Genomic DNA, 19,878 nt, shown 5'->3' with positions numbered 1-19,878 from the left:
GTTCTCCCACAGTGCTGTTAGGTAAGGAGTTCTAGGATTTTGATCCAGCGACAATGAAGGAATGGCGATATATTTGTAAGTCGGGATAGTGTGTGACTTGGAGGGGAACGTGCAGGTGGTGTTGTTTCCGTGTGCCTGCTCCTCTTGTCCTTCTAGGTGGTAGAAGTCGCGGGATGGTTTTCCACAGTGTGGAAGCTGCTATTCATCCTGTGCTCCATTCTGTCCATGAAGCTGGAGGTACTGACTGGTACCTGGCCGCATCTTATCTGGGGATCTACTGCAGATTCCAATGAAGCTGCCACTTTGCTGCAACATCATGGAAGATAAAGCTTCCATGATGTTGCTGCAAAGGACTGTTGTAAATTCAAGAGTCACACCGTTCAGTTGTCGCATATCCTTGGAGATTGACCTCAGAGTCTGCATATAGCTATGATGTTCCTCAGACATGCTTCTTTTCAGGAGAGTACCGATGAGTTCTGGGTCTCATGACTCCAAAGGCATTGACAGCCTTCTCCTCACCCTCCATGGGAAGGCGGCACTTCCTCACAGACTCCCCACTTCTCCATGTCCCTCATGCTCCATGAAGCATTTGATGCCATATCCTCATTAACTTTATCTAATCCCTCTGGATGAAATTCTCTGAGCTGGTGCCTGGGAGAGAAGAAGCAAGTGGTAAATTAGTGGGAATTATGGCAGACGAGGGCAGGGCTGGATGAAGCAGCTGCAATTGGCGTGTGGGCTGGACCTCATTCTCCTCTTCCTCATCATAATCAGCATTTGTGATAAGGGAGAAGAAAAAATCCCCAGCTTCTACTTCTACTGCTCTTTCTCATCATCATCATCTTCCTCCTCCTGTACTGCAGATTCACCCATCGCAGGAAAGGAAGGTAGAATGGGTGAGCATCGCCCCTTTGGGATTAAAGGGACAAAGCTTATGTCTGCGTGATGCTTCACAGGGATGACTGGGTGACAGTGTAGGTGCTCAGTTACTAACCTGGTGCCAGCAAGGTGCCACCAACCTCGCCATCTCCCATGGCAAGACTGAGTGGGTTCCCACAAGCTGCATGACCTCATACTTGAAGGGGATAAGCGATTTAAAGATGGGGTGCCCCCTTTGGTCACCCGTCTTTGGTGAAAATTGTGTGCCAGTGTGTCCTGCAAGAAGATAGAGTGAATGAAGGTAAGGCTAGCTGTTGAAGAGTGAGTACCAAGTGGCATGGGAGAGGTGAAGTAAGAGACGTGGGGTGGAGGTTGTTAAAGTGGAAGAAGGGGTTTTAGGGTTGTGCATGTATGTAATTGCTGTGAGGGGAGCTGGGTAGCCATAGTGCAAGATGTTGAGTTAGAGCCACCTTTACCAGAGTGCAGTGTGAAGGGTTAGTGTGGAAGTGTTGCTTTAAGAGGGTGCAGTGTACCAATGCCCAGGGTGATCAAGGAAGAATAGGAGAGAGTACCTCTTGTGTTACCTTGGCAGCCCTGGTGAGGTTGTTCTACTTTTTGCTGCACTGTTCTGCAGTAGTGGGGGTGAAGGAATTGGCACTCAGTGCCAGTACCACCACTCTCCAGGCAGCATAAATTACTTTTCTGGGTGGCTTGGTGATACCCACACCCATGAGTCTGTGCCTCCTGCCTTCAATTTCCTCAAGGAGGTCTTGGAGATTTGAATCAACAAAGTTTTGTGTTCTTCTCTGATTGGATGCCATGTCCTGCTGCCCTCTGAGACCAGATGTTATCTGCATAGACATAATTCCGTACAAGTGTAATAAAAATATTGCTAAGACATGCAGTGAAGTTATTAGAGAAAGAAGTGAAATTATTGTTCCTCTTACCTGTTTGTCCCCCAGTCTGCTGCTGAAAAGTGCAGGATGAACTGTCTTCTTAAAGGCTCCACAGGAGTTTCCAAGTAGTTAAATCTGTTTTACATGGGTTTTACACCAATGACTGCATCAATGGGAATGCAAATGAGCAGACCCAGGAAACCTGCGTGTAACAACCTCTCCAGACAAGAGGCAACAGTGGTGTAACTCATTTCAAGGAAATTCTAGGCCTTGCAGTCAACAAGAAGAGGGAGAATTCCAGGTTGAAGGATGCCCATTTTTCTGCTCCGCCCCATTAGGGGAGCTGCCAATGAATGGTGTGAGTGTTGGCAGCTCACCAATTTTAATCAAATGAGGCATGAGCACCAATATGGCTGGTGCCTCTCACCCATGATCACGGAGCAATCGCTCTGCCCATTTTGCGCTGACTTCTGGCGCAAAATTAATTTCGCCCCCATTGTATCTTCAGTGCTAAAGATAGAAGTGCTAAATATTGTATTCCCAAAGTGAGTGTGGGATAGAGTAAGGCCTACAGTCAGGATATACAGGGCAGCTGTCTTGTAGCTGAACATTAATATAGGATTAGATGAGATTTTTGTATTAAGTTTTGAATACTTTGATACTGTCATTAGTCCAAGTTTGATGTGACTGTATATGACGGTGATTGGAAAGAGGGGTTGAAAGTTTATTGGTGTTTGCATTTGTAACATTGCACTAGTATTGCCACTACCCTCGTTTCTGACCAGTAGAATTTTGTGACTGGGAGTAAGGTAATACATGTGAAAAAACCTAAATTTGCATTCCTTCATTCTTCAGACGGGTCTGGTTTTTTAAAGATTTTAATAAAAATAGCAAAACTTTGGAAATGATTGCAGCACTAAATGATGCTATTTGTATTTCAAATTCATCAGTGGCTTTTTTCTTCAGTAAATTATAAATAGTAATTAATTTTTTGCAATCAAATGCTTCAGAACAATTCTCAAGGTGCCTTTTGTTCTAGAGGAGACAGTCACTGCAGTGAAGGTGTGTGGAATTCTGATGGCATCATTAGTATTGAATATCGACATTTCATTACAGAGGCTGCCATCAGTTCCAGAGGCGATGAATATTATGCATAATATACTTAAATTAGCTCTTTATTCTTCTGCTGTCACTTACAGTACAAAGGGTCTTACGAGATCTCGCAGACATCCTAGTTAATTGGCAGTTTGTTCGGTATGATCCCAATGGATTTGTTTTAAACACCTGTAAAACTCTTATAGTGTCTTGTAATCTTTTAATAAGGTATCTAACACATCTTGAGGATAAGATATTTTAGCTGATTTAGATCATGCACCATTGCTTCAAATCAAAGAGATACCATTTGTCTTAGCAGCCAGTGATCGGGTATTTTTCCATTGGAGAGCAGAATGCAAGCACTAGTAACAACACAAGAACAACTGTGTCTTATTTTCTGCCCACGAACCCATCCCGCTGGTATCCAGTATTGGCGATGACACAGTTTCCAGTTGCTGTTGGCAGTGATGTGCCTCTGGATGCACAGGGAGAAACTGTACCCCATATCACCAGAGCAACTAGCATTCGTCCAAAGTTGGGGCTGCTGCCAATATTTGTGCAGTAATGTAACTGCAGCATTCCAACGCTGCCCTGCATTTGCCCCTAGTTTAATTACATTTTAAAGTTGCTTTAAAATGACTTCCCAAGTGCATGCAGAATTTCTCAGTAATGTGAAAATAAATCATGTGATATGGAAACCCAAAGGCCACCATCACTTTACACTGATTAATGGTTCTACTCTGCTCACTTTCTTCATTCTAGGAAATGTAGACTGTGATCCTTCATTTATTTGCTGTTGGGTGCCTATGCAGTCTTTGTTAAAATGGCAATAATCTGTTGATCTCTTGTAAATAAGTTGAGGCAGTGCAGTCACTTTGTCCACCATTTATCTCATGTCCTCCACAATTTCAGGGATGGACTATCATCTTCACTATATCTGATTGAATACTCTGGTTATATTCGAGCCCCTTCTACCTCTGGCAGTTCTACAACGTTTTGAGGCTGCAATTGCTTTGGAATCCATCCCATTTATATTGTAGGATGGACATTATGGAGCATTGGTGGATTTCAGAGCACTAGTGGGAGTGAGAGAAACAACAGCACATGCACAACATAGCAGCATAGTTGTTAAAAAGTTATGATTGTATCTTTAATTTCTGACCACAAGCTTTACCCGATATCAAGAAGCCTCGCGGAGGCCAACAATACAAAACCCACAATGCTGCTCTGTGCAGTCAGGCTGAGCACTCAAGCTTGTATAGGTCCAAAAAAATGGTAATTCAACAGCAATAATGGGGGGTGGAGAAAAAGCACTTCTTTGAGGTGGTACACCATGTCACCAGAAGCAATAGCACATCATTTATCCTATTAGCTTTAGTGAAGATTTCCAGTGCCATTTTAGTCCACAGGATTCCTGCAGGTCGACGAGAGGACGTGCTGTACTTAGATTGAAGTAGGTTTTTAATAGTTTGAAGTGTAATCCCGTAGGCTCAGATTGAATGGGGCATTGCAGTGATTGCTTCTGTTACCTGCAGACACATAGGGAAGATGTAAAGTGCACCTTTGCACAATCCTAACACACAAGTTTTTTTGTGAGAGAAAAGGAATTTAGAAAGAGCAGATGAATGCGTGGTTGGCGAGATGGTGCAGGAGGGAGAGCTTTGGATTACTGGGGCATTGGGAACAGTTTTGGGGAAGGTGGGACCTATACAAGCCGGACGGGTTGCACCTCAACAGAGCTGGGACCAATGTCCTCGTGGGGAGGCTCGCTAGTGCTGTGGGGGGGGGGGGGGGTTATAAATTAATTTAGCAGGGGGATGGGCACCAGGATGTAGCATTGGAAAGGAGAAACAAATTGGCAGGCACCGCACTTTAGGAAAGATGTGAAGGCCTTAGAGAGGGTGCAGAAGAGATTTACTAGAATGATTCCAGGGATGAGGGACTTCAGTTACGTGGATAGACTGGAGAAGCTGGGGTTGTTCACCTTGGAACAGAGACGGTCGCAAGGAGATTTGATAGAGGTATTCAAAATCATGAAGGGTAGAAAGAGTGAAACTGTTCCCATTGGCGGAAAGGTCAAGAACCAGAGGACATAGACTTAAGGTGATTGTCAAAAGAACCAAAGGTGACATTAGGAAAAACTTTTTTACACAGCGAGTGGTTAGGATCTGGAATGCATTGCCCGAGTGGGTGGTGGCGGCAGATTCAATCATGGCCTTCAAAGGGAACTGGATTAGTACTTGAAAGGAAAAACAAAATTCTGGGCTACGGGGATAGGGCGGGGGAGTGGGACTAGCTGGATTGCTCTTGCATAGAGCTGGCGCGGACTCAATGGGTCGAATGGCCTCCTTCTGTGCTGTAACCTCTCTATGATTCTATGATTCTAAAACTGTAATTGAAAATTAGGCGGCCTTTAAAGAGGAGATGGTTCAGGTACAGTCTAGGCACATTCCCACGAGGCAGAAAAGTAGAGCAACTAAAGCCTGAGCTCCCTGGGTGACAGAAGAGATAGTGAGCAAGGTGAAATGGTAAAAAGGGACATATGACAGATGTCAGGTTGATGACACTAGTGAAAACCAGGCAGAATATAGATAGTTCAGAGGGGAAGTGAAAAAGGAAATAAGAGAGGCAAAGAGAGAGTATGAGAATAGACTGGTGGCCAACATAAATGGGAATCCAAAAGCCTTCTACAGGCATGTAAACTATAAACGGGTAGTAAGAGGAGGGGTGGGGCCAACTAGGGACCATAAAGGAGATCTACTCACGGAGGCAGAGGGGATGACTGAGGTACGAAATGAGTACTTTGCATCTGTCTTTACCAAGGCAGAAGATGCTGCCAGAGTCTCATTAAAGGAAGATATAGTTGAGATATTGGATAGGCTAAAAATTGTTAAAGAATAGGCACTAGAAAGGCTAGCTGTACTTAAAGTAGATAAGTCACCCGGTCCGGATGGGATGCATCCTAGGTTGCTGAGGGAAGTAAGGGTGGAAATTGCAGAGGTACTGGCCATAATCTTCCAAACATCCGTGGATACGGGGGTGGTGCCAGAGGTCTGGAGAATTGCAAATGTTACACCCTTGTTCAAAAAAGGATGTAAGGATAAACCCAGCAACTATAGGCCAGTCAGTTTAACCTCAGTGGTGGGGAAACTTTTAGAAACGATAATCCGGGACAGAATTAACAGTCACTTGGATGAGTGTGGATTGATTAGGGAAAGCCAGCACAAATTTGTTAAAGGCAAATCATGTTTAACTAACTTGATAGAGTTTTTTGATGAGGTAACAGAAAGAGTAGATGAAGGCAATGCAAGTGATGTGGTGTTTATGGACTTTCAAAAGGCATTTGATAAAGTGCTGCATGGTAGGCTTATCATCAAGATTGTGGCCCATGGAATAAAGAGGGCAGTAGCAACACGGATACAGAATTGGCTAAGTGACAGGAAACAGAGAGCAGTGGTGAATGGTTGGTTGTTTTTCGGACTGGAGGGAGGTGTACAGTTCCCCGGGTGACAGTGCTGAGACCACCGTGTTTCTTGATATATATTAATGACTTGGACTTGGGTGTACTGGGCACAATTTCAAAATTTGCAGATGTCACAAAACTTGGAAGGATAGTAAACAATGTGGACGATAGTGATAGACTGCAAGAGGATACAGACAGGCTGGTGGCATGGGCGGACATGTGGCAGATGAAATTTAATGCAAAAAAATGCAAAGTGATACATTTTGGTAGGAAGAACAAGGAGAGGCAATATAAACTAGAGGGCACAACTCTGGTACAGAAACAGAGAGATCTGGGGGTTTATGTGCACAAATCGTTGAAGGTGGCAGGGCAGGTTGAGAAGGCAGTTAAAAAAGCATACAGGATCCTGGGCTTTATAAATAGAGGCATAGAGTACAAAAGTATGGAAGTCATGATGAACCTTTATAAAACATTGGTTTGGCCACGACTGGAGTATTGTGTCCAGTTCTGGGCACCGCACTTTATGAAAGATGTGAAGACCTGAGAGAGGGCGCAGAAGTGATTTATTAGAATGATTCCAAGAATAAGGGACATTAGTTACGTGGATAGACTGGAGAAGCTGGGGGTGTTCTCCTTGGAACAGAAAAGGTTGCGAGGAGATTTGATAGAGGTATTCAAAATCATAAGGGCTCCAGACAGAGTAGATAGAGAGAAACTGTTCCCATTGGCAGAAGGTTCAAGAACCAGAGGACATAGATTTAAGATGGTTGGCAAAAGAACCAAAGGTGACATGAGGAAAAACGTTTTTACACAGCGAGTGGTCAGGATTGGGAATGCACTGCCCGAGGGGGTGGTGGAGGCAGATTCAATCATGGACTTCAAAAGGGAACTACATAAGTGCTTGAAATGAAAAAATTTGCAGGGCTACAGGGATAGGACAGGGGAGTGGGACTAGCTGGATTGCTCTTGCTTAGAGCCAGCACGGACTCGATGGGCTGAATGGCCACCTTTCTCTGATTCTATGATTTTAGTAAATAAAAATGGAAGGTCAGGTACAATATTTTGGCTCTACTCCACTGAGAGCAGCAAAACTGTTTGCTCAAACACAGTGACTGAAATGTACATTTTACAATTCTACATTACATACAAGCAAATGACATAAAAGCTATGTTCTGTATCCAAGGATGGCATCATCAATAGTCAACAGAGAGTGCGAGGATGTCATCTCCCATGGCAGACACAGATCAGATGAGGACATTGCCCTGTTTGAGCAGCAAGCCTTAAAAAAGCTAAATCAACTAATGTCACACTAAGTTGAATATGCCAGTGCTATTTTGGTAATATATTCTATACAGCACTACATCCTAATACCTGTTAATAGTTTTATATTCAGATAACTTTCTCTTCAGGCAGACACATCATTCTTTACTAAGCATCGTATTATGAGCCCTGCTAACAATGGGGGAGAGTCGTTGTGGCTGCTATCTGTAGCAGCACGGTAAATGAGTGCTTAAACTTTCCTCTGGTAGGTATAAGGAAATGGTCACCGCATGTTGATGGGTCATCGGATTTAAACCGCTGGGAATGGTGGATGTGGGTCCCAGCTTAATTTTCAGCTTTTCCACTGGACTTACAGCAAGAGTGCACTGGAAGGGCCACAGATTTTTCATTTCCACACCTTGTTGAATTATTTTATGAAACACATCTAATTGTCTTATGTGCCATTGTGAAGACTGAGCAATGGACGATACAGGTGCTTGTTGTGTGAACACTTTCCATTGTTCAGTTCCTCTACTCTCATACCTGTTTGTTCCGTGCCCTCATGTGATATTGCCATGAGTCCTGGATATTAGAAAGGGTGATGAAGAAGAAGCCAACTCCACGATGAACTAAGGGAGAACTTGTACAATGTGGGCAAAGGACAGGGTCAAGACTGTAGTGGATCCATATCACTGAGTGGCCATTGAGGTGTTCTTTCAGGTTCAACAGATTGCGTGGAAGCAGTCAACAAATAGTTAATTGTGCCTGAACAAAGCTTAAGCCTCCCCTGATAGTCAACAGCCTAGAGGATGCAGTTGGCTGCATTTGATTTTATAGCAAACCTGCCTGACAAGTTATGAAATACGAAAAGAAAATTGAGTGGGATTGACAGAACATGATGTGTGGGCGAGGTGGGAAGCAGTGCTGTACCAGAGAGGGAGAATTTCATTGAAACATCTAAGGAGCTAATAAATAAAGGATGAGTTGGAGACAGTTTTTTTATTATTCTTTTAATGAAGTTTTTTGGTACTAGTTTCAGGCCTGTGGATTGGAGGAGATGGCAAGGAATTTGTGCTGCTGCTATGTTAAATAAGGTTTTGTGTTACATGTTACTGCTCCTTTATAGTGGCAGTGAGCTGAAACAATGAAACAATTTGGAGTCCCTATTTTCCATTTGCTCCTGTCAACAAGTTGCAATGAACAAAACCCAACTTTTATGTCTCCTGCCTTCCTGCGTCCACTTCTATTGTCCTTCAGGCTATTTTTCTGGAACCTTTCTATGACTTCACGTGGTTCAAAAAAGGAGTGAAGAAAAAGTTTTAGCAAAACATTTCAATGTAGCGATAAATTTTGTGCTTGCATTGGTGCATACACTGTTCTTGAAATATTTGCAGTATCTCAAGTACACTATACAAAAACCCCATAAACTATCTTGGAAATGGAAATGAGCAGGTGGGAGGCTGTTACTTTGATCGAGTCCTGATTGCATAGTATTTAATGAATAGTGTCAGTGGTTCCTTATATCAGGTCAGTGATATGGCAGTATACTTTAGTGTTGGTTTAATGTAATGCTGGAAGAGCTTTATCAGAGGCATTAGTAGAAAATCATGCAAAATGCCTGTCAGTAATATGCCCTCCCTATAACTCTCCATCTGTGTGGTTGACAGAGACTGTACAGGGGGATCTTGTGTATTATTAAATCACATAAACTACTTATTTTTTTTGCCAATTTTCTCCCATTTTTCCCTCTCTTGTCCTGAAGATGCTGGCTCTTGCTGGGTACAGCTCCATAGCACCCGCAGGCAACTGGCACCTTGCCTAAGTGGCCATTCATCATGTGTGACCATTAGCAAGCGACTTACCTGTAACATTATAACTGTAATATTAACCAAATACAACAAAAGTAATCAGTTAAGACATTATTTTATATAAAATTAACAATTTTAAACACTGTCTTACTTCTCCCATCCCTCTATCTTACCATTTTTATTATCTTAATTTCAATTTTATCTTTTGTGTCCAATTCTGTTCTACATCATTTTTGTTTCAAAAACATGTTTTAAATATTTTACTGACCTATTTACCTCTGGCTCCCATTGTCCATTATTTTCTCACATCAAATATAGAAGGCCTACTGCTTGACAAGTTGGCCACATTTTCTCCCCCAACCCCCACCCCTGCACTCACTCTAGCATAAGTCGGGCGATCTGCTTTTCATATGCACACAATTTCAGCAGCATTGAACCCAAGTGTATTTCCTGGTTCATCTTATTTAAGTGACATGGGCAGGGGTCATGCAGGATTATCACTTCAGATTTGTTACTCTCCCAATAAGGGGCAGGAATTCATTCATCTGCCTGCAGCAGCTTAAAATGAGCGTGTTATTTTTTAATGGAGGATGCGTAAACAGGCTGAGGGGCTGAAGGCAGTGGCAGGCAGTATGTACAGTAGTAGCCGGGCACCCTGATTTGAAGACGAGTCTATAGAAATGTTGCTGCAGCAAGTACTTTCCAGGAGGGATATCTTGTTCCTACAAGATGATTTCTGGGCCAGCAACATGCTGGGGCAGAGAGCTTGCAGGAGGTGACAGATTCTGTGAATTCCAGCAGTACTGTGTCAAGAACCTGGGTTCATTGCTGCAAAATTTCAGTGCCCACACCAGAAATGATCTGCACTGTCATTTCATATTTATGTATTGAATTTTTCCGTTCCACCCTTGTATTCCTTCAGTATCTCTGCAGCTTTCCATGGGCGGCCATTATGCAGCAATGATCACTTCCCAACACCTCCCTTGCCTCAAACCGCCTCTTTCAGTAGAAGTTTGCACAGGAGAAATCCCTGCCAACTCCTTCCACGTCTAGCATCTGCATGCCGCATGCTTCTGTCTTCCCAATACTCATGGAGAGCACCCTGACATATGGGTTTCAGCAAATGGTGTGCCACCATTGTTAGCTAATCAGTGCACACGTCTGCTTTTGTAGGAGATGGGAGCACACAACAGGAAGGAGAGGACTACAATGGGAGGAGGCTTGGCCACGCTAAGATGAGCAGAGCCTAGAGAAGAATGCTCCCACCAAAGCAGACTCTCCACAGCTGCCCCTGCCACCAGTGTCTGCTCATGCTCACATGTGTGTGGTGATTCACCATGTGCGACCCCAACTAGGGGTCTGGGAGCACTGAGCACTGGGACGCACCGAGGGGTGTGTATCTGCGCTGGTGGATGGCTTACTCAGATGTGACAGTGCTCCCTCAGAGGCCGACAATGTTCTCACCTACATCCTTTAAAACCCTGGGATGGAAACCATCTGGTCTTGGGGATTTGTCACTCTTTAGTGCCATTATTTTCTTCATTACTGTCCCTGTCCCTGATACAAAATTAGTTTCCTTGTGGTGTCCGGCATGCTATCCTCTTCCTCTACTGTAAATATTGACCCAAAGTAATTATTTAACATGTCCACCATTTCCTTATTTTCATTTACAATATCACCATTATCAGTTTTTAAGGGGCCCACAATGCTCTTGACCACCTTCTTTTTCCTAATATAATTGTAAAAAATGTTTGTGTTGATTTTGATATCCCTTGCAAGTTTCTTTTCATTCTCCCTTTTTGTAGCTCTTACTATCTGTTTTGTCACCCTTTACTGTTCTTTGTATCTCTCCCAGTCACCGGGATCTATGCTATTTTTTGCACTTTTGTATGTTTTTTCGTTTAGTCTTATATTGTCCCTTACCTCTTTTGTTGTCCATGGCTGTTTTTTTTTGGCAAGTAGAGCTCTTGCCCCTTAGGGGTATAAACTGGTTCTGTATCACATTAAATTCTTTTTTGAACACCTCCCACTGATGTTCTGTCGTTTTACCCATTAACAGATTTGCCCAGTTTACTGTGGACAGTCTCTGTCTCATCCCATTGAAGTTGGCCTTACCTAAATTTAGAATCTTAGTAGCGATTACGGATTTCTTCCTTTCAAACACTACGTTGAACTCGATCAGTATAACCCAGGAAAATTTCCAGAATAATTGTGGACTGCTGCATTCTTCACAACCTTGCAATTCAAAGAAGTATCTAGGATACGGCAGAACAAACATCTTTTCAAATTGCAAGTGCCATTTGACAGACATTGATATTGGATAATTTGTCACACCATGCACCCTTCCCATTAGCAGTCCTCCCTGCATTTTCCTCATGGCCTAGAATATATCACAGTCCTCAATTTTTACACTGCCACTCTAATTATAGGCAAAAACTAGGTGGGAAAGTAAGCTGTGAGGAGGACACAAAGAGTCTGCAAAGGGATATTGACAGGTAAGTGAGTGGGCAAGAAGGTGGCAGATGGAATATAATGTGGGGAAAGGTGAGGTCATTCACTTTGGTAGGAAGAATAGAAAAACAGAATATTTTTTAAACGGTGAGAAACTATCAAATATTGGTGTCCAGAGAGACTTGGGTGTCCTGGTAGAAGAAACACAAAGGGGGTGATTTTAAATCCCAAGAACGGGTGGGTTGGGGGTGGATGGGAGTTGAAAATAATTGTTTTTTTGGGTCGCAACCACAACATTTTCGGACTTTGCATTCCCAGTGGGAAGCGCCGACATTAAACCTGGAAATAAAGCCAAGTTACGGTTGCGACCCAAAAAACAACTATTTTCAACTCCCACCTGCCCCCAACCCACCCGTTCGTGGGGTTTAAAATCACCCCCAAAAAGTTAGCATGCAGGTACAGCAAGCAATTAGGAAAGCAAATGGCATGTTGGCGTTTATTGCAAGGGGGTTGGAGTACAAGAGTAAGGAAATCTTACTACAATTATACAGGGCTTTGGTGAGACCTCACCTGGAGTACTGCGTACAGTTTTGGTCTCCTTATCTAAGGAAGGATATACTTGCCTTAGAGGTAGTGCAATGAAGGTTCACTAGATTAATTTCTAGAATGAGAGGGTTGTCCTATTTGGAGAGGTTGAGTAGAACGGGCCTATACTCTCTGGAGTTTAGAAGAATAAGAGGTGATCACATTGAAACATATAAGATTCTGAAGGGGCTTAACAAGGTAGAGGCTGAGAGGTTGTTTCCCCTGGCTGGAGAATCTAGAACTAGAGGGCACAGTCTCAGGATAAGGGGTCGGCCATTTAAGACTGAGATGAGGAGGAATTTCTTCACTCAGAGGGTTGTGAATCTTTGGAATTCTCTACCCCAGAGGGCTGTGGATGCTCAGTTGTTGAGTATATTCAAGGTTGAGATAGACAGATTTTTGGACTCCAGGGGAATCGAGCGATATGGGGATCGGGCAGGAAAGTGGAGTTGATGTTGAAGATCAGCCATGATCTTATTGAATGGCGGAGCAGGCTCGAGGGGCCACATAGCCTACTTCTGCTCCTATTTCTTATGTTCTTATGTTAACCAAACCACTCCTTTACGCTGCATGTCTTTCCCCAGCCTCCAAAATGAAACTGTCTGCACATGCTGCAACTCCAGCTCCAACATATTTTACTTTGCAAATGTGCAGTATATATGAATCTTGTGCCTGCTACCAAGGTGCTTACTCTGTCTCTTTTGCTTGACTACTTGATGTGGTTATTCTTCTTGTTCTAACCCCCATAGCGGGATGCTCTAAGTTTGCTGGCTGCTAACTATCTGTAGGAGACTCCTGGGATTGAGGTGGCTCATGACCTCTGTGAGGACAGTCCTGAGATTAGGCTGCATTGCTCTCATAGCTGCAGGGGCATCCTGGCAGCACAGTGGGTGAACCACAGAGCAGAAGTGAGCAGGAGCATATGGAGGTGGCACAGAAAGAACAAGAAGCATCTGCCCAGAGGGTCCTCTCACATCCATTCCTAGCTCACGAAAGCAGGGATCCTGATCTTTGGGCCCGACTTTTAAAAGAGCATGATCGATTGTTAGAGTGATAGGGGGACATGCTTAGGAGCTTTCAGCTCATGACAGCACTATGGAAGACTTCATGGACTGCATGTGTGAGCTTCTGATCCATGGTACTGCAACTCTGCAGTCCATCTTGGAGCATGTGGTACCTTGCAGTGAAGCCTACATGGAAGAGGCCTTTATGCCAGTCTTTGCACATCTCGTGAATACACAGAGTGTTATCATTTAGGCCTTGGGATGTAATATTACCTCCTTTCACAGGTTATTTGACTGACTGTAGGGCGCCAGTGATAAGGGCTTCAGCTAACTAATAAATCAATGTGCATGGTGACATAGAGGCCAGAAGCAGGGACAGGTCCGAAGTGGCAATGATGTCATCGCTCCTGGTGACATCATATCCACACCATTCTGCCATCTGCCTTCAATGACTTCACATGTGCCAGAAAGTGGGCACCGCTGGGGTCCATGATATGCCTTAGAGGGGTCATGAGCCAAGTCTGCAGTGGATATCTCTGGTCTCTCAGCATAACCCTTGGCTCACTGGATCTCAGCAAATAATCAGGTCAAGGTGGACTGTAAATTGTATGGGTTCATGTATGGAGCTCTCCAATTTGCAGGAGCATGTAGAGCGAGATGTGTGCCGTCAATGTCATCTGGATTTGTTGCAACTGTGGGGAAAATGGCATAACTGCTTTCTCTGTCAAACAATGAATTAGTCAGCTGCTTTATTCAACGATGCACTGCAGACTGATAGGTGTTACTGATGTTCCTCCTACCCCGGAAAAAGCCAGAAGCAAAAAAGTTCAAGACAGCCTAAGAATCTATCCTCGGCTCCCTCCTCTTTCTCATCTACATGCTGCCCCTTAGCGACATCATCTGAAGACACAGGGTCAGGTTCCACATGCACACTGACCACACCCAGTTCTACTTCTACACCACCTCTGTGTTGTCAGCTGCTTGTATGACATCCAGCCCTGGATGAGCTGAAATTTCCTCCAGTTAAACGTTGGGAAGACCAAAGCCATTGTCTTCGACCCCCACGACAAACCCTGTACCCTCACCATCCTCACCATCCCCCAACACAGCCACTGACTCAAGCTGAAGGAGACTGTTCACAATCTCAGTGTCCTATTTGACCCTGAGCTGAGCTTACAACCCCATATCCTCTCCATCACAAAGAGCACCTAATTTCACCTCCGTAACATCGCCCATCTCTGCCCCTGCTTCAGCCCACCTGTTGCTGAAACTCTTATCCATGTTATTTTCATCTCCAGACTTGACTATTACAATGCTCTCCTGGCCAACCTCCCATCCTTCAGCCTCCATAAGCTGCGGCTGCATCAAGTTCCGCTCATCCATCGCCCCTGCGCTCGCTACCTCCCGGTCCCTGAATGCCTCAAATTTAAAATTCTCTTCCTCGTACTTAAATCCCTTTATGCCCTTCACCCTCCCTATCTCTGTAAGCTTCTCCAGCCCTACAACCCTCCAAGAACTCTGCGTTCCTCCGACCCTGGCCTCTTGTGCATGCCTCATTCCCTTCGCCCCTCCATTGCCAGCTGTACCTTCAGCAGCCTAGACCCTATGCTCTGGGATTTCCTCCCTATAGCTCTCTATCTCTCTGCCTCCCCACCTCCTTCTTAAAACCCATCCCTTTGACCTAGCTTTTTGTCACCCAGTCCTAATAACCATTTCTTTGGTTCAGCATCCATATTTGTTTGATTAAACTTCTATGCAGCGCCTTGGGATGTTTTTCTACATTCAAGGCACTATTTAGATGCAAGTTGTCATTGTCATCTTCACTGTAACTGGCATCACCGTGCCTGCTTTGGAGTACGGTTAAACTTCCTCCTGAAGTGTCACACAATCCTGTCACTGTCTCCCTGGTGAATCAGAGCCTTCAAAGGCATTTCCCCTCTGTAAAATCTAGATATTTGTGTCGAGGCCTGTTTATTTGGTGACAGCAGATAGCAGCTTCCCTCTAGTGATTTTGTCCCTGGAGTTAAACAGTTCTTCCTCATTCGCATGCTCTTCTTCCAAGTAGCTCAAGTACAGTGGGAGTACAGACGGTGACACCAATTGTAGTATGGGAATGGTGGTGCTGGGACATGGACCTCCCAGAGCAGCCCTCAAAATCTTCTCGTCCCAAACAGTACAGCCCAACTGCACCAGAATATTTTTGAGCTTGCTAACAGTTAGGTACAAAAATAGGTACAGCAAAACTGGTAATTGCTGGTTGCCCCTTTAAAAACTATGGGGAAGAAATTTGTTTTGGACGGTAGACACTAAACGAGTGATATCAATGGAAGCTGAATATTGGGCGGGGCGTATAACGGGCGGGCAATGCGATATGGCCCGTTTTGCACTACTGCCTAAGATGGATTTCTACCCCCTTTAGTTGTTAGGTGCAGCCTAGCAACACCAAACAGCCAATTTCTGCTCGGCATAAAGGGAGCAAAATGACCCAGCAGGTATGGCAACATCACTTCTGTTATTTAATTCATAATTCATGTTATTTACGTTCCACCACCAGGATTGCACAAACTGACCTTATGGTTTCTCATTCCCTTTCCCTTCTCCCAATACCCGACAAACTGACATACACAGGGCATTTAGGCAAAGGAAAATGAGTCCTGTTATCAGCAGCCTGAGCAATGAGATGATGCCTGCTGAGATAACTCAATGTTACAGTCATGGTTAAAAAGGCAGATACATTCCTATGGGATGGGTTGGTGAAATTAATCCTAGCTGTAATGTTATGACATTTATAAATTATTTCATGAATATGATCCACTGTATTGCAATGATGCCATTTATAGCACAGTCCAGATACATGTTCTTGTTTGTATTTTTTCTCATATGAACAGATGGATGTTAAACTTCTTTTTCATTCACAGGAAAATGTCAACATTGATGAAGCAGCTCGATGTTTGGTGAAACACATCATCGCTAGTGAGAATGATCTTGCACAGTCCCTTGAGTCTGACATTGTCACCCCTACACTCAATTCCTTCAGAAGCAACGGCAACTGCTCATCTTGTTTTAAGTCCTAAGTCGGGATCTTGCTGTAACTACAATCATGTTACAGCTTCCATACTAAGTTGCAATGTTAGCATTTACAGCAGGAACATTGTTAACTGGAATCTGGAGGGAGGTGGGATTTGGAGAAATGTTAATAAATTGAAAGTCCCATTTCAACAGCAAAGACTTACATTTATGTAGTGCCTTTAACATCGAAAAATATTCCAAGGCGCTTCACAGGAGTAAGAAAAAAAAGGAAGGTTTGTGACAATTAAAAACAAGTGTCACCATAACGACCAACTTTAAAGATGACACCATCTTTATGTTTGGGAAACAACAAAAATCAAGGAGGTGAAATTCAACTTCGGCAGGGGCACAAAATGGGCGATAGCAGATCAATGGAAAGGAAAACTGGGCAGGGCGTACAACGGGCAGGGCGTATAACGGGCAGGGCGTATAACGGACGGGCAGGGCGTATAACGGGCAGGGCGTATAACGGGCAGGGCGTATAACGGACGGGCACGGCGTATAACGGGCAGGGCGTATAACGGGCAGGGTGTATAATGGACGGGCAGGGTGTATAACGGGCAGGGCGTATAACGGGCAGGGCGTATAACGGGGAGGGCGTATAACGGAGGGGCAGGGTGTACAACGGGCAGGGCGTATAACGGGCAGGGTGTATAACGGACGGGCAGGGTGTACAACGGGCAGGGCGTATAACGGGCAGGGTGTATAACGGACAGGCAGGGTGTATAACGGGCATGTCGTATAACGGACGGGCAGGTGTATAACGGGCAGGGCGTATAACGGGCAGGGCGTATAACGGATGGGCAGGGTGTATAACGGGCAGGGCGTATAACGGGCAGGGCGTATAACGGACGGGCAGGGTGTATAACGGGCAGGGCGTATAACGGACGGGCAGGTGTATAACGGGCAGGGCGTATAACGGATGGGGTGTATAACGGACGGGCAGGGTGTATAACGGGCAGGGCGTATAACGGGCAGGGCGTATAACGGACGGGCAGGTGTATAACGGGCAGGGCGTATAACGGACGGGGTGTATAACGGACGGGCAGGGTGTATAACGGGCAGGGTGTATAACGGACGGGGTGTATAACGGATGGGCAGGGTGTATAACGGGCAGGGCGTATAACGGGCAGGGCGTATAACGGACGGGCAGGTGTATAACGGGCAGGGCGTATAACGGACGGGGTGTATAACGGACGGGCAGGGTGTATAACGGGCAGGGTGTATAACAGACGGGCAGGCTGTATAACGGGCAGGGCGTATAACGGGCAGGATGTACAACGGGCAGGGCGTATAACGGACGGGCAGGTGTATAATGGGCAGGGCGTATAACGGTCGGGCAGGGTGTATAACGGGAAGGGTGTACAATGGGCAGGGTGTATTACAGGAAAGGTGTATAATGGGCAGGGCATTTAACGGACAGGGTGTATCACGGGCAGGGTGTATCACGGGCAGGGTGTATTACGGGAAAGGTGTATAATGGGCAGGGCATTTAACGGGCAGGGTGTATCACGGGCAGGGTGTACAACGGGCAGGGTGTATCACGGGCAGGGTGTATTACGGGAAAGGTGTATAATGGGCAGGGCATTTAACGGGCAGGGTGTATCACAGGCAGGGTGTATCACAGGCAGGGTGTACAACGGGCAGGGTGTATGACGGGAAAGGTGTATAATGGGCAGGGCATTTAACGGGCAGGGTGTATCACAGGCAGCCAATCTACTACTGCCCGTTTTGCACACCTGATAAAGTTGAATTTCACCCACCAGGTCATCTATCTGCAGTAAGTAAGGCAGTCACATTCTCACAATATAGTCACATGTTTTGACACCACTTCAGGACTCCTGAGTGTTTGCCAAACTGTTACTGATAACCGCTCTGCTCTTTTGTTTGTCTTTCTGGTTTACAAAAAACAATTTTATATAAACTATGAACACTGATCTGTGGAGGAAGGTCTGGAAGATGATATTGAGCATGATGGTTTGAGGGAGGTGAAATTAACTGTGTGCATGGTTGAAACCGTTGCTAAAGCTCTCTTGGTTAATGACTATATCCTAATTATGTTAATTTAGCTCCCTCATGCTGTCGGACTCATTAACTCATTCAAGCTGGTTCCCACTGCTGACATCATTGCTAGATTTTTTTAACCTCTTTCTCTTTCTCGTCTGAAAGTGCTAACTCCACAGGCACCAATCACCCTCAATATATATCACCCAAGAGGCAATTATCCATGTTTGAGCTTTGGCAAGGGAGGCGGGGGTGGTGATATCATAGATTAGCCCAATGTTCACAGCCGTCCATTTCCATCATGGGGACTACTCGTGATCGGGAGTAGTGACCCTGAGTGATTTTTCCCCCTCCCTATCCCAGCAGCATTGAGGCCAGTTGTAGCACCTTTACCGCCTCCCTAACTGAGATTAAGTAATTCAGCACAGACCAGGGATCAAACCTGGGACTTCCTGCATTGTATTGTTCAGCTACTTAAGTATCAGCTTGGCTCAGTTGTATATTCTCACTTCAGAGTATATAGATTGAGGGTTCAAGCCCCACTCCAGGATTTGAGCATATAATGTAGCTGACACTTCAGAGCAGGACTGAAGGAGTATTGCATTGTCAGAAGTACTGTCTTTCCGATGAGATGTTGAACTAAAGCCCATCTGCTTATTGAGATGGATGTAAAAGATACCATGATGCTATTTGAAGCAGAACAGAGAACCTCTCCTGGTATCCTGGCTAACATTTATTGCTTAACCAACACCACCAATAAAACTGTTGTGAGACCTTGCTGTGTGCAAATTTGCTGCCATGTTTGCCTACATAACATGAGTACACTGCAAAGGTAATCCATTGACTGTGAAGCACTTTGGGAGGCGATACATAATTGCAAGTTCTTTCTTTCATAAACTTGCTGACCCAAATGGGGAAGCCTGTTGCACTCTGTTTAAATCGTCCATCATCCCTGTCCTCATTGACCTAAATTGGCTCCCACTCCCTTAAATTTAAAAATCTCATCTTTATGTTTAAATCCCTCCATGGCCTCACCCCTCCCTATCTCTGTAATCTTCTCCAATGCTACGACCCCGCACAAACCATCGGTTCCTCTGACTCCAACCTCATGTGAATTCCCCTCCTTTCCTTTGGCAGCCTAGGCCCCAAACTCTTTCCATTCTAAGCCCCTGTGCCTCTCCACCTCCCTCTCCTCCTTTAACCTCCTTAAAAGCCATTGCTTTCGCAAGGTTTTTGATCACCCTTCCTAAGATCTCCTTCTTTGGCTCAGCTAGGGATGTTTTTTTACATTAAAGGCCTGATGTAAATGCACATTGTTGTTAAATATATTCAAAAATAAACAGGAAACTTCTCTGCCTCTAAAA

At 44.8% G+C, this 19,878-nt stretch overlaps 1 protein-coding gene across 1 annotated transcript in view; it reads left to right on the top strand.

Moving 5' to 3' along the window:
- Nucleotides 1–17,070, top strand: part of LOC137323001 (ras-related protein Rab-38-like) — a 56,802-nt gene extending 39,732 nt beyond the window's left edge. Inside the window, exon 3 of the mRNA XM_067986327.1 lies at nt 16,360–17,070. Coding sequence (XP_067842428.1) covers nt 16,360–16,515 — 156 coding nt within the window. The 3' untranslated portion in view covers nt 16,516–17,070. The remainder of the gene's footprint in view (nt 1–16,359) is intronic.
- Nucleotides 17,071–19,878: the final 2,808 nt, after the last annotated feature.

The sequence above is a fragment of the Heptranchias perlo genome, chromosome 6 (genome assembly GCF_035084215.1).
Source record: "Heptranchias perlo isolate sHepPer1 chromosome 6, sHepPer1.hap1, whole genome shotgun sequence".
Classification (NCBI taxonomy): Eukaryota; Metazoa; Chordata; class Chondrichthyes; order Hexanchiformes; family Hexanchidae; genus Heptranchias; species Heptranchias perlo.
Note: the sequence above shows the minus strand (reverse complement) of the source record. Positions and strands in the feature narration are given on the sequence as shown.